General features: G+C 37.8%; 1 protein-coding gene across 2 annotated transcripts; it reads right to left on the bottom strand.

The window, feature by feature from the left end:
- Nucleotides 1-1,058: 1,058 nt before the first annotated feature.
- LOC5575456 (histone-lysine N-methyltransferase ASHR1) lies at nt 1,059-15,879 on the bottom strand. 2 transcript variants are annotated; one of them, XM_001661924.2, is made up of 2 exons: nt 15,298-15,879; nt 1,059-2,610 (listed from the first exon to the last, which is right to left on the bottom strand). In XM_001661924.2, exons 1-2 carry the CDS (start codon nt 15,675-15,677, stop codon nt 1,275-1,277), a joined length of 1,716 nt encoding a protein of 571 aa, XP_001661974.2. In that variant the 5' UTR covers nt 15,678-15,879; the 3' UTR covers nt 1,059-1,274. The 2 variants fall into 2 exon arrangements, with proteins under 2 accessions (XP_001661974.2, XP_021707714.1); XM_021852022.1 differs by lacking the exon at nt 15,298-15,879 and adding an exon at nt 2,686-2,862.
- Nucleotides 15,880-16,139: the final 260 nt, after the last annotated feature.

Below are 16,139 nucleotides of genomic sequence, written 5' to 3' on the forward strand. Positions count from 1 at the left end.
TTTTGTGTTAGGTCTACTTTATAATCAAAAGAGTAATAATTCATCAATCAACTACAAACACTCGTTAAAAATATTGTTCAGTTAAGATATTGGACCTTGATGATTTAACGCCTCTTTTTCCCATACAAAAATAGCTCAATTATTTTCTTACAAAAATGTATTCTAAATGTTCTTGTACTGGTTCGAATGCTTTGAATACATGAATAACAATACTTAACAAGTGTGACTAATAAAAAATATCAACATTTTGTTGGGAAAAACTAAATTAGCAGTGAGTGTTGCAAGTCACCCCGCACAAGAACATTTAAAAAATTTCACCTTTTTGATGACTTTTGATATGACAAAATAATTCGATTCAATTTTCTATCGTCTCATTCTGTAGGCGAGCCGGCCTTTCAAAGTTCTACAAGGAATTTAGATTTTTAGATTACGTATGGATCATGGTTTTGGTTGATTGAAGTTGAAAAGTGTTGCAAGTCACCCCGTTTGACGGTATTAATAATCCCACCCTTATTTAGCCTCAGGCTTGAGACTGGAGAAGGGCAGCCGATTATCTCTGAGAAATACAAGGTCATCTGCGCCATTACTCCGGGTAGCACAGGAAGGGCACAATACTGCAGAGGGTGCCCTACTCCACCAGGCTCCATAAATTATTAATCTCAATTTTCTCTGGATCAACCCCTGGTCAAGATTCTAATAAAACATTTTTTCCATATTTTCATCACAATGAAACCTGTATGGAAAACGCCAATTTTAAGTTTTCAAATTATATTTTGCTAAATTTAACCTCACATTGATTTGTCAATAATGTGATCAGCTTTTGAGCTTTGAGCTTCCCTTTTAAATAGAAGTGATGAAGACTTTGAAGTCAACCGAAGCTGCCCTTTTGAATTGAAGAAAGTCTATAGATACTTTACATTCCATTTCTCTACTTAGCATTTAGTATTGAAGAATATATTTCAGAACTGTTTCTGGGCTAATAGATTCATTCAATTCTTGGAAACCATTCAACAGTTCTATTCAAAAACTTGCGGCTTGAAATCAGAACATGTGAGTAGTTTACGGGAACGCAAATCGTTGCCAATTGCTTTAGATATATTGATTGAAACGCTGTACATTTTCTCTACAGACTAACTTATACGATTTGCCACAGTATTCATCTAGTATCTATTAAATAACACGTCGTGAACTAAAAATGCTTCCGAATCCATTGTTTATCATAAAGTTAAAAAAACAAAATTATCGAACGTAAAATAATGTAAAACGAACCCATTTCAACCGCAAATCTTTCGTCGCATCGCGTTGTTCATCTGGGCGGTATGCACTTCGGTTAGTGCCCCTCTGTAGACGAGCACCACGCCTGCATAGTCCTCCTGGGGGTGGCTGAATCCGTACCGCTGAATGAACTGCTGCAGTGCGTTCAATTTGTCGGCATAGCTCAGTTCCTCGTCGTTGACGACCTTCCGTACAACCGCCAAATGGCCGGCATCGATGCTGCTTGGTTGTGTTACCCTGGTCAACCATTCGTAGCACTTGTTCGGATCACACACATCGCAAAGGCAATCGAAACCCAGCGAGTGCAGATGGAATTCGTGTTCTTCCGGACCTTGGTCATACGAGGGGCCATAGGAGAAGTGAATCTGTTCGCCACGTCGGATGGGACGCAACACGATCATCTTCAGCTCGTTTCCCAGCTCGTTCAGGAGCACCGTGTTTGGATCGCACGAGTGGCCAAAACAGGAAGCGATCGGGTACAGATGACCGTTGCTGTCCTGTCGGAAGGTTAGATTTCTCTTCTGAATCTGATAGTCGACAAAGCACTGTTGCATGAAATCCTTCTGCTCTTCGCTGGCCATAATCGACCGAACCAATGGCACCTTCATGTAAATCTCGTAGAAGATGGCAGCGTTGAACTGGATGATGTTATCGTAGAGAGGCCTTCCAGGGCGTCTTGATTTCGCCGTCAGAAACGTCTTGAACTCATCCAACGGATTATACTTGGAGTAGTCCAAGTTGTAGAAACTATCGCTTCCTCGTGCTCTCTTGCAGAACTTCATCATTTTTGTGATATCGTCTTTGAAGAGTGCCAATCCGTGAAAGAACAGTTTGGGGCCTAACCAGAAATCGTTCATCTTGCTAGTTTCCGCGCAGACACCGCACTCGAAGCGGTGCACATTCTGAGCTTTGCGCATGCATTCCTCATCGCAGAACATGGCCGTTGCGCAGTTCGGACACGGGATCAAATGGGACAGATTCGTCGAAATGCAGTAATTGCAACGGGTGAAGACATTTTCCCAACTGACACAGGCAATCATCGGTTTTTCGCGTAGAATAACATCCCCGGCTTTAAAGTCCCGTTTGGCAACCATGATGGGACCTTGGGAGGGATGTTGGCGCCCCTGGATACCCTTGGCCAGGAACGGAATTTTCGGATTGGTTTCCAAGCTGACTTCCACCAGGGGGAAACGAATGTCTTTCTGCATCGAACGACAATTGGCTTCCCGGGTCAACAACTTTGGCATCAAAGCCTCCGGGTAGTTGTGCTTCTTGGCCAAGGCGATGTTCACCAACGCCACATCATAGAATCCCTGTTCGTAGTAGACGGCCGAACTGAAAAAAAAACAATGCGGAATTAGATCAATAAAAATCAAAACGACCAAATCACTTAAACTGGGCTCCCCAAACCTATCAGAAAATAAAATCTCCGTCAAATCTGTGCAGGTCATTTGAAGGCTCACACACTATAAGACTTTACAAAGCTAATCAAATGATGTGATTATTTCTTGAATAATTTTTGCATTCACTCCCGTCTTAAATGTCTGTTTTCTGAAAGAAGTACTTTCAGACCAATAACTAAAATTAATACCATAAAAACACCAGTACAGTGGGCACGGTGCTCCAATTACCGTTATTATCAAATAAAATATACCATTCAAACGGCAGTCAGCAGTTGATTCCTGACGTTGTTCTGCACCTCTGGGCCGATTTTTAAAGAATCCTTAGGCAGAACTTTGAGTTACGCCCTTTTGAAGTTTATATGATAGAAATCACACGAAATATGCCTAATTAACTTGTTTAAACAAAGAAATTATAATAAAATTTTGTAGTTTTAATTTTTTATATGGTTTTAGATATTAAAAAATACATTTTTCTAAAATTTTTCTCGACCGACATTTGAAAAGGGTCAACTCTTTGTTTGATTATTACTAATAAGCCAATACACGAAAAATGATATCTACCAAATTAACATATATGCATATCCTGTCCAAGAATTATTCATTCATATTTGAATGCTTTGGACAATTTCCTAAAATCACTATCAGGCGTTAGATATAATTGTTCGCGTATTGGTTGATAATTAATAACTTAACATAGCATTGGCCCTTTCCAAATGTCGGTCTAGATTTTTTTTATGAAAATGTTTTTCAATATATAAAACCAGATAAAAAATCAAAACTACATTTTTTGTATGATCTCTTTGTTTAAACAAGAAAAAATGGCATATTTTCAGTGATTTCTATCATATAAACTTCAAAAGGGCGTAACTCAAAATTCTGCCTAAGGATTTTTTTCAAAATTGGCCCAGAGGTGCAGAACAACGTTAGGAATCAACTGCTGACTGCCGTTTGAATGGTATATTTTATTTGATAATAACGGTAATTGGAGCACCGTGGTGGGGATTCGCTCGTTGGGGGTCCGCTACATCAAAGGACTCGATTGTTGGATGTTCGCTGTTTGGAATTTTTTATTTGTATGGTATTCAGTTGGAGCTGCCTGACAGCTTAACTTGTCAAGGCTGAACCCTCGGTCCGGCTTTTGCCAAGTTTCCCCTCTACCAGGACCAATACTCAGACGGACTAGGCAATGGCGCCCACATGAACACTGCTTTTTTATTAGTATTGTGACGCGGTAGTTTTTGAAAAGTACCCATATTCCCTTGCTTCTGAGAAAAGGAAGCATTGTGAAAATCAGCAGCTCCATCAGAATTTGTTTGAAATAGTAGTGTAGTAGTGTCATTACTAATACTGTCTAGTCAAAATGGTTTTGAATAGTTTGTCATTTAAGTGCTATTCTGATTACTCCTGTCTTTTACGTAAGATTAGAGGCTTAAATGTCAATTGTCGTCAAGTCTTAACAAAATTAGGCTGTTTAGTGGTAGTTCTAGTTAATTTCATTATTTGTTGTTAAAAGCATTTATTGGTCATTACGTTCATATATCCTTAAAGAAAAAAGTCGCTTTCCTTGTCTGTTCAACAATTTTTCGAAACTAGCAAGTGTACCCTAATGATCGATCTCAGCGTATTACTTTCCATAGTCATTTTTATAGTGAATATTGAAGAGTAAAGTTACCTTAGGCTTCTATTACAGTCTCCTATAAGATTCACTTTTCGGTGGCAAATGCAATGCTTCACAACGCCTACTTTCTACTTGTAAATTTTGCGAAAATGAAGCTGGAATTAGATTATTTATACCGCTGTTACAAAAGAGGTATTTTTTATTATGGCAATGTAAAAACCATATTAAAATAAGATTGTCGCCACTTATTTCTACTCAGTGAATCTACTAGTCATTTTCCTAAGAGTTCCTAAGTATTCCCTACGTCGTATATGATAACGATGTATCTAGCTAGCTAATAGAAAGAGTGGCTACGGATCATTCTGGTTAGCAAAAGGCAAACTGAACGTCACCAATAGTATTACGTGCTTATTCTGCGCGGCGTGTGAGTCGAGACGACTCGCTCTCACCGCGAGTGACGTGAGACGACTAATGTTAATCAAATGGGAGCGAGTCGACAATTGTCACCTCATTCGACTCGTGTCACCTCACACGCCGCGCAGAATAGGCACGTTAATGTCCACTTCGAATAGATTAATTATTTGAAATGGGCATCAATTCTATCAATGACGTAGAATGTCCGTTGGATCACATCCGAGATATTATTGCGTCTATGCCATATGAATTATGACGCGGCTTTAAGTAAAAAATGCCAAAATGTGATACCACCACTACAGGTTACACCTTTGGTTTCCATCATATGGGCTAATGGATTATGCCCTCCCATCGCGGCAAGGTCGCATAACCAAGGGGAAGGGCCAAACGGGATAGACCCAATTGCTGTAATATTTGCTAGTGTGAAACCTCAAATGAAATTTTGAACAATCCCTGAAATTTTCACTTGGAAAATGATTCGAGAAGTGTTTGGAATAACTGCAGGAATGTTGGTGAAATTTCTAGTGAACTTAATGATGACTACCTGGTCAAATTCATTAAGGATTTCCTAATAGAGTTCTTTATAGATTTCCAGTAATAATCCTTGGAAGAGTTTTAAACCAATTCCTAAGATAAATTAATTCACGAAAGTATCCATATGGAAATAGATTAAATCTCTGGAGATTACTTTGGATAATTGGATTAAACTCTTGGGGATTATCTTCGAAGAACTCATGTAAGAGTCTTCAGACGATCTACTAAAGTAACTTCTAGTAAAATCGGTGGGAATCTAGAATGTTTGGGAAAATGTTGGACAATAATGTCGGAGTAATCTATGCAAAAATTGTGGGTGATATATGCCGAATCATAAATCACTGCAAAGAGAATGAAAGAAGTGACTTTAGAGGCAATTTTAGTGAAAAAGAGACCCGAGGCCTTCCTTTAAAAATGGGTACATTTTAGAGATTTGAATTAAAATAGAGACCAAGTCTCTAAAAAGAGACTGATAGTAGGTGTCTTTTGAAAGACTTGGTCTCTATTGTAATGCAAATCTTTATTTATGACACCTTTCAAAAAGCCCATTTTTGGTTGAAATAGAGACTTTAGGCAGCATCCATTTATTACGTAACGCGGGGGGTAGGCTCGATAGTTTGTGGGCACCGCCTTAGAGGCCTTCCATTGAAAATAGGCTTGTTTTTAAAATAATGACCAAACCTTAACAAAGAGGTTATCAATAAAAAAAATATGAAAAACTTGTATATATAGCTTTCTATAAAATAAAATTCTGGGGAATGTTATAGAATCTTGCTGACTCCTATTGCTTCGAACGGCTACTGAACACATCTTACAGTACAGGACATTGAATTAGATACAAACATACAAGGAGCACATCTCTGCTTTCAGGTTGCAAATGCATTATTTTTTAAAGTCTCAAAACAGAGCGGGCTTACAGCCAGTAAACAAAAGCTTAGTTGGGTTGTGAAAATCACAGCATACGAGGGCTCATTAGTCACGGGATTATGTTGGGGTCTCTCTCTGTCTCTCTAGCATAACGAAGAACGACAAAAACACGGTAGCAACTACAGTGGCCCAATTTCATATTCGTAAAGGATACTGTTTTCACATCAAGTTAATAAAAAACTTTTAAATGATGTATTGAGCTACAAATACTTTATCCACATTGAAGGTAATAGGTGTCATCTATTGTTTGCCAATCACAAAATGTTTCCATTTACATTCATCTTTGGACTAATGGAAAAGTATTGAAATGTTGTCTAACATTCACCCAATTCCATATTCGTACATCTACCAAAATTCAAACGCACAACATTCAAAACTAAATTAAAAAGCTCTATTTGATTGCTCAAGTGCTTTATTATGATGTTCAGATGTAGTGAAGCACATTTGGACAATTTATTAGCGGACATATATGAAATTTAGGTAAAATTAGTTTTTCCAATGATTTTTGCTATAAAATCCAATAATTCGAACAATAACGTACATTTCTGTCATTGAATCAAATCTATTAATTATATTCGTAAGCTCTGATAGAAATTTAGTTGAAATGTACACAGTTTACAAAAATCATAAACAGTTTTTATCCCTTTTGAGTTCAGAAAATTATTGTGCCATAACTTCAAAACTCTTCTAAAATGATATTTTTAATCAATGTTAACCAAATTTTCGTTCTAAGCAACAGGTAAAGGTTAATTTTTAATTTGTCTGTAAACATATTTTTAACTAAGAACTTCGTTTTACAAGAAAGTACCCTAAACTACGCTGTACATACCTCCACATAATTGATGTCATCGCAATATTCAATTATCTTTGAATTAATATTCAAATTATATTCAAAATAGCACCCTATTTTGCAATTTATTGATTTTATAAGAAAAATACAAAATAACATGAACGAGCAGAGAGCATTGATATACTTTTCACTTGACTATATCCTGTTGTTTTTATCATTTTAAAAAACGTTTGTGTTGCGGTTACGGCAAAAATATTTATTCTATAAATCTCTTTAATCATGCTTAGTAGTAAAATGTAAATTAAAAATAATACTAACGCAATGTTTTGATTGGAACATTAACTATGGATTATGTATATCGATTTAGGAGCCAAACCTAAAGAAAGTGACTAAAATTTTTGGTTTTGAATTTGTTATAAATGTTATATTACCTAAGATCCAAAAGTATAAGTTGTCGATATCCACTCCTAGCTACTCTAAAACTGATTATAATTTTTTGAAACTTGTGCAATTTCCACAGTAATCATTCTTAAGAAAGTGATGTTGAAAAAATGCAATTTATTGTTCGACTTACCGAATGTTTTAGCAAAAAACATGGGAAAAGTTGTGTTTTTCTTAAATTTACTTAAGTTTCAAATATGTCCGCTTATAAATTTTCCAAATGTACTCTACTCCATCTGAACAACACAACGAAGAGCTTAAGTAATCATCTAGTCCATTAAAAATTAGTTTTGAATGTTGTATATTTCTTTTTTGTTAGGTGTACGAATAGGGAATTGGGTCAATTATAGACACAAACTTAATACTTTTCCATTATTCCAAAGATTTAAGCAAATTAATACAGGTTGTCATTGCCAAACAATAGATAACACCTATGACCTTCGTTATTGATAAAGTATATCGAAGCCCATGCACCATTTATTAGTTTTATACCAACTTGATATGAAAGCAGTGCCCCGTACAAAAATGAAATTGAGTCACTGTATACATCATCGGTTGGTTTTCGTTTTCTTTAGTTGAATTTAGCAAAGCGCTTGAAAGTGCGTCCACCTACTACTTAAAATGTTCTTCTTCTGTTCAATTTTTGGCTACTCGGAGAGGTATGATTTTTGGGTGGGTTGCGATAATACTGTCAACACTCACGCTCATTCTCTCGTTAAAAATCATTGGTGTACGTCATCCATTACAAGTTTACAAGTGATGCCATACACGAGTAGATTATATGATTTTCTATAATATTCTAGCTGTTTTCCACAGATGAATCGACGAGACAGCTCATAGCATTTTTCACCACAAAGAATCTTTTACTGGACAGACAAATTTACACATTTTAATGATTGAACGTTAACAATATGGATCAACAATTGAAACTATCTTGTCGATCCGTTGGTGGTCATATGACGTATCCTTCACGCTAAAATTCCAAGATATTTTGTTTTCTTTCTGGCATTACGTCCCCACTGGGACAGAGCCTACTTCTCAGCTTAGTGTTCTTATGAGCACTTCCACAGTTATTAACTCAGAGCTTACTATGCCAAAGACCATTTTTGCATTCGTATATCGTGTGGCAGATACGAAGATACTCAATGCCCTGGGAAGTCGAGAAAATTTCCAACCCGGAAAGATTCTCGACCGGTGGGATTCGAACCCACGACCCTCAGCTTGGTCTTGCTGAATAGCTGCGCGTTTACCGCTACGGCTGTCTGGGCCCCCCAAGTTTCCCCTCTACCAGGACCAATACTCAGACGGACTAGGCTATGGTGCCCGCATGAACACTGTTTTTTTATTAGTATTGTGACGTGATAGTTTTTGAAAAATGCCCTTATTGAGCTCTCGCCGAGCGGTGTCACGAACACATGCGCAAATTTGCTGGTTGAAAATACTGCCGTTTGATTTTGCTGGGAACAGCTGATCTTTGTTTATATTTTCCACCAGCAATCTTTAAGTAGTGTTGGTGTCATGTAACGTGAATGTACACGAGCGCAGAAACCACTATTCCCTTGCATCTGAGAAAAGGAAGCATTGTGAAAATCAGCAGCTCCATCAGAATTTGATTGAAATAGTACACGGAGAAAAAACAGTCTAGTTTGAAACAACCAAATCGTTTGTTGAAAATCAAACTAAGATTTTGGTTGTTTTTATACATACTTTTGTTGAAACAAACAAAATGTTTTGTTTGAAGCTAACTTGTAAAATACGTTATATGAACCTAATCATATTGGTAATTTTTATCTGCTTTCTTTGTACCCACAAACTAATATTTTGGTTGATTTCGACAAATACTTGGTTTGTTTTTACCATAAAACAGGTTGTTTAATTTTCATTCGTTTAGTTATTTTCAAACTAAAATATTAAATTAAAGGAAACAAATTCAAATTTTAAATTAAACTAAGATTTTGTTGGCATCAAAAACAAACAAAATAATAGTTTGAAATGAGCTTCCAATATGGTTATTGATTGTTGTCCTTGAGTTCGGTTATAGTAGTTTTATACTTCTAGTCATTTTTGTTGGTGAAAGTATGTTTTCTAATTTAGGGGCCTATTTTGTAAATCGAGCAGATTCATGTGGCTCGTCTGTATTCATTGTCGATCAAAGCAAGCATGCATATTTCAGATGTCACCCGTCGACTCCCATAGTAATCCAGTCACATAGAGTGACAACTGTCGAAAAACTCGAGTGACAGAGCTGAGTCGAGCGAATTTTTCGGTCGACAGTGACATCAGTCGAGTCATTTTGATCGAATCGACTTATAAAATAGACCCCTTATAAGGTAAGCTGATCACATTCTTCCGATCATGATTTCCATTCAGTGACAGATTTTATTAACCTGTCCTGTTTTATTTTCAGGAAAAGTGGATTCGAAAAGATTTCTTAGTGAGCACTACCATTTTGGGACTTCAGATCCTGGTAAAGAGGTTATAAACTCCCGTTTTCCACATTTTGTTAGATTCATCGTCGTGTGACAAATTTGTCTTGAAGGATCATATGTGCATTTTTACTGAAAATGACACAAGCTATTATATACAGCATAATATAATACCAGATAACTATGTTAATTTTTGCAGATAAAAATCCATTATAAGCGTCAAACAAGCGCAACGCTGATTCACTTCAGGAGGCCTGATTAAACCTGATTAAAAATAAATAGCAGCATCTGAAGCCTAATTAAAAAAAATACATATTCTTTTGTGATATGATATTAATAAAAAATAAATAATGTCACCATTAGTGTTAATTAATTGAAATTAATAGACCATTTCCGTGAAAAAATATTATTGGTCCATAAGCTTTCTATTAATTTACTGGACAAACTTTCCCAAGGAACCCATATGTTTTGAAGCCTCTAACTATTGAAAAACAATGAAAAACTGGCGGCACAGTAGTCCACCCCACGGTCCCCTACAATTTATATCTCTACGAAGTTTTTGGGAACCCCTATTTTCCTTATGAATTTATCTCCACGTGGTGGTGAATTTCGATCAGCTGTTCCTCCGCGGTCTCCACTTTGTTGCTCTTTGGATTCGGATGTCTTTGTTGTGTTTTGGCATGGTGCATGATGACAAAACATTGGCTATCTCTTTTGCTCTCTCATCATGGCCAATTGACTGTCCTGCTCTTTGACATTTCCTGCAAGAATTGTTTCCATTTTTATATGGAGTTGAAAATCATTGCAGGAATCGTTGACTTTGTTTTTATTCGAAATTTCGAGGTTATGTCAAGCGTGAAACGATTTATCTCCTCCTTTGACGCCACTTCTAAACGGTGGCAGGAATTCCCACATCCATCCCTGGAAACCACCTTGGTACTGGTCAAAAGGGGTCATGCGCAAATTACGCCACGCTCAGAGGGGGGGAGGGGGTCGAGCCAAGTGTGACAAGCCTTACAAAAATTTCGGAGGACTCGTACAAAAAACGTGACAAAGGGGGGGAGGGGATCAAAATAGATTAAATTTAGCGTGACATAATTTGTGTACCATCCCAAATATCTATATTTACCGGCGAATACATATTTCCCCCTAACTAATTTGAAGGGGGAAGAGAACCATCCCCAACCACCATAAAAATCCTTCATATCCTTCGCATGAAGCTATGGTTGAATAGTTTTCAAAAAGGGTCCTGCTCTCTCCTGGTTTTGTAATCAGAGGAAAACTGACGACAAAAATTCCCCTGCTTGGGGGCAAATCGTTTGCTGTTCTCTACTGGAAAACCGGAAGAGTTCCTGTGCCAAGATTGCCATATCATTGGATCCGAATTAGGTCCAGCTTCCATGGGTACCGATTACCGAGGATTACCTACAATATGCTGCAGCGCAGTAAAATTTTCGTGGCTAGTTTCCGCCGGTCGCAAAGGCAAAGGAAAACAGGACCCTTGTCGAGGATTTTCGCGGAGCACCACAGCAGCTTCAGCAAAGGAGATGAAGGCCAAGTGTAGGATTCCGTACTGGGATGTTCTGATTCCGTCTGGTCCGTATTTCGTTTTGGGATGTTCTTATGATTCCGGTAACGGTTTGAGGTTATAAAACGAAAATTGCTGCTCATAATTTTTTTTAGATGTCGAGATCTCGACACTTTTGTTGTGTGCTGAAATTTGACATTTCAGTATGTCTACAAACATTTTATGCAGGGGTGTCATAGAACATTGTTGAAAAATCTACACTCAGTATGCCCATAGGGTTGAACAAACTGTGCCGCACGACTATTTTATGCTCAAAATGTGGTGAATTTTGAAGTTTTTAAAAAATTGTAAGAAAATCAGGACTGCATATAAATAAAATCTAAAAGCGTCAATAATCAATAAAAACAATCGTCTTTGGAAGAAAAATATAAAAACTGGGGGTAAGGTTTGACGGAAATGGTCTATTATATAAAATCACTAGTGAACCTACCAACAACCAACGGTTTGTTAATTCCAAACAATGAGTTTGTTACAAAGTTGAGATTGGCTATTTCAAACTGATTATTCTGGTTTAAAACAAACTAAAGTATTGGTTGTTTCCACAAACGTCAAAATAAACAACTATTTTTTTTTGTTTCAAAATCAACCAAAATAATTGTTTGTTACAACCACTTCAAGAGGTTGTAACAAACTAATATTTTGTTTGTGTGATATTCAACCTAAACTTTAGTTTGAAAATTACTAAAATTTGTTTGAGTTTACCATTCTTTTTTCTCCGTGTAGTGTAGTAGTGTCATTACTAATACTGTCTAGTCAAAATGGTTTTGAATAATTTGTCATTTAAGTGCTATTCTGATTACTCCTGTCTTTTACGTAAAATTAGAGGCTTAAATGTCATTTGTCGCGAAGTCTTAACAAAATTAGGCTTATTAGTAGTAGTTCTAGGTAATTTCATTTTTTATTGTTAAAAGTATTTATTGGTCATTACGTTCATATATCCTTAAAGAAAAAAATCACTTTCCTTGTCTGTTCAACAATTTCTCGACCCTAGCAAGTGAGCCCTAATGATCGATCTCAGCGTCTTACTTTCCATAGTCATTTTTATAGTTTTTTTTTTTTTTTAATTTTTTTTTTTTTTTTTTTTTTTATTATTTGCTACACTTTACACCGCTATGGTGCATTCGTGTCAATTGAAATTAATTAATACATATTAAATAGTTCCGCGAAACACTATTTTTTCTCGACCTGGTATGATATACTTTCCATTCAGACTCGAGTTTTTGGCCTCCCGTATTGCAGGTCCGTTTTGCTATGTTTTCATCCATCGTTCCATTCACCGTTTCAGTCGACAACCTTCTCTTCGCAGTCTCTGCTGTTTCAGTGGCTCGTTCATCACGCTCATCGGTGTTATTCTTGTGGACATCGACATCGTTGTCCTCGTTGTTATCGTCATCGCTGCCGTCATCATCGTCGTTGCTGTCGTTGATGTCAGTTGCACCAGCGGGAACTGATGGGGGATCCATGGTAGTGGTTTGCTTGTCTTCAACTTCGTTTCGTTTTCCTGGAGCATTTTGATGTTGTTGGTTTGCTTGACGTATTGTCGCTTGGCTTCGGGTAACTCACGTATGTGTTTTCACCGCCGACCACAATGCGCGACGGTATCGGCTTCTCCAATCTCATCCGTACCGCTCTGACGCCGTTAGGTAGTCCAGGGAAATAATTCTACCATACCTCGTTCTCGATGGAGATTACTTTGCCGTACTGCTGCATATGATCGGTAATGATGGTGTTCGACATTTGTGGTAGAAGATCATGAATACGTATGGTAGTGGTAGGTCCATCCACAAAGATCGGGATGTGATAGGTCTTTCCTTCGTGGGTGAAGTAGTGCAGCAAATGGTGCTGCTTTTGTAGTCTTGGTGCTACACCAGAGTTATTCATTTCAACATACACACAGTTCTTGATATTGTGTATTTGAATGTTCTTGACGTCGGCCAAGTCCAGTTTGACGATATTTTTCACAAATTGTTCGACCTGATCCAGCACAGGCCGCTTGGGCAGGACACTGAAGTCAATGACGAAGGTGTTCTTCCTGTGCGAAGGCATTTTGCGTCGATAGCAAAAAAATTTCACAACAGGAATAATAGAAAACTTGAGAACTATATGGAAAGACCTCTGTCACGCACGAAGAGCGGTTGTCAACTCATTTTTATAGTGAATATTTAAGTGTAAAGTTACCTTAGGCTTCTATAACAGTCTCCTACAAGATTCACTTTTCGGTGGCAAATGCAATGCTTCACAACGCCTACTTTCTGTTGCAGGTGGCAGTAATAATTAAAAACCGACTGGTTTGAATGACTAATGAACAGAGACTGAAGAAAACTTTATTTGGATAATTTAACATGATTGCTTTGATTAATTTGAATTTATTCTAAGTTGATTCGTTGCACGTGATTTGGATCAACGTACAACATTTTCTACTTGTAAATTTTGCGAAAATGAAGCTGGAATTAGATTATTTATACCGTTATTACAAAAGAGTTATTTCTTATTATGGCAATGTAAAAACCATATTAAAATAAGATTTTCGCCACGGATTTCTACTCAGTGAATCTACTACAAATTTTCCTCAGAGTAATATTCCCTACGTCGTACATGATAACGATGTGTCTAGCTAGCTAATAGTAAGAGTGGCTACGGATCATTCTGGTTAGCAAAAGGCAAACTGATCGTCACCAGTAGTATTAATGTTCACTTCGAATAGATTAATTATTTGAAATGGGCATCAATTCTATCAATGACGCAGAATGTCCGTTGGATCACATCCGAGATATTATTGCGTCTATGCACGGTAAAAAATAAGCACCATGCTATCAATAGTTCTGCACTTGGATTTGCACTACTGTTGAATCTTGACAAAATCAAGGTAACAGCACTTGAATACAACGTTGCATGTTTTAATTTGAAATAAAAAAAAGTTAAAACAAACATTTCCGCCTGACCCAGATTTGAACCACCAACCTTCGGAGTGCAAGTCTAGTGTCTTACCTCGACACCAACTCGCATCTGTTGAAAGGGATTGAATTGACCTCAATCACTTTCTACAACGAGCTGTCAATGATTGCTCTCATACAAAAGACATGATGTTCAAAATCAACGACTTTTCACTTCAGAGTCTAGTTCTAGAGACAGTAGAGCAAATCCAAAGTTGAAACTCTTCAAATCATGGTGATTGGTGTTTTGAATTGAGTCAAGTGATCAATCTATTCAATCGAACGTGCTGATTTTTTACCGTGTGCCATATGAATTATGACGCGGCTTTAAGCAAAAAAATGCCAAAATGTGATACCACCACTACAGGTTACGCCTTTGGTTTCCATCATATGGGCTAATGGATTATGCCCTCCCATCGCGGCAAGGTCGCATAACCAAGGGGAGGGGAGGAGTCATTAGTGGAATTTATAAACAAATATTTGAACAAAAATCTTCCAGGAGTTTATAGACGAGATTTTGCTACCATTCCAGGTCAAGGAAGTAAAATAGTGACCTCACAATTTTGGTTAAAAAGAGATCTTCCATTAAAAATAGACATTTCAGAGACTTGCTCACATTAGTTCTGTCTGAATGCTTCTTTAGAGTCCCTAGAATTTTAAATCAGGGTTTACTGCAACAGAATTAAGGAAAAACTGACTAGAGCTCACAGATTCGATATCGACTCATGGAACCATACTTAAAACAAAATTTCATGGTTACTATGATGGTCCCTAGAAGAAGCTTTCCAAAGGATTGCTGTTCCATATGAAACGATATTTCCATGAGTCAATGGTCCCTTCAATATCGACTCATGGAGGTTTCACTGTATCTCAAAAGAGACCTGCTATCAGCCCTGTAACGGAGATGTTTTCTGATAATAACGGTCCGGGGAGCACTCCGTGACTTACCGATTGGCGTATCCGAAGGCCAAATCCTGCGACTCGTTCGGAGATGCGCAGATACTTTCGTTGTACTTCATCAGGGCCGCCTCGAACAGTTTCCTCGTGTACAGTTGATTGCCTTCGCGGCGGATTTCGGCCGCCCGGATGGAACACTTTGGTTTGTCGTGGTAAATCGGATCCGCGAAGCAGTGCCCATTCGTCTCCACAAACGTCCGGTAGGTGCGAATATCGGCATCCTCCGCCAGCAGATGGGGATTGGCGACCAGAATCTGCAGCATGGCATCCAATGAACCCGGAGTGGCCACCGGTAGGCCGCTGCGATGTGCTGCACTCTGGGCAATCAACTCGTAGCACTTCATTTTGGTTTCGTGATGCTGTCGATCCATTGTATTTTGATTTTCCGCCCGATTCAAACACTTCACTGGTAAAAATTTTCAAATGTTTTAGTTTTTTATAATAAACAGTTTATTTTGTGACCACCGCAGTGCGAGAAAAAAGAAAGAAAAATCCAGACGGGTCGGTGCACGGTTGTGTACGAATATTCGCTTGGTTGCAAGCAAAGCACAGTGAACACGGAGCAAAACACAAATTGAACTGCTGCTTGTTGGTGTTTTTGCTGGGAGTGTATAGCACAAAATCCGTTCGGATTCACATTCATTCTGGAGCAAAACGTCACGGTCACGACGTGCGTACCAAGATTATTGGCAACCGCCGAGGCTCCTGTACACGCAAAAAAATTGTGCGGTAAGAACTACTATTTTAGGGGGTTAACTTAAGCGCTCGTACCGGCAATTTTCAGCAGACCAGAAATGCGCTTGATTTTACCATGTTTGTAGTCGAAATCAGAT

The sequence above is a fragment of the Aedes aegypti genome, chromosome 3, assembly GCF_002204515.2.
Source record: "Aedes aegypti strain LVP_AGWG chromosome 3, AaegL5.0 Primary Assembly, whole genome shotgun sequence".
NCBI classification, from domain to species: domain Eukaryota; kingdom Metazoa; phylum Arthropoda; class Insecta; order Diptera; family Culicidae; genus Aedes; species Aedes aegypti.

Bases quoted from the DNA above. Each gene is read 5' to 3' on its own strand.
- LOC5575456 (XM_001661924.2), bottom strand. From the start codon at position 15,677: ATGGATCGACAGCATCACGAAACCAAAATGAAGTGCTACGAGTTGATT. The intron at 2,611-15,297 runs GTAAGTCACGGA...TTTTTTTTTCAG, and splicing joins GCCTTCGGATACGCCAATCG to TTCGGCCGTCTACTACGAAC.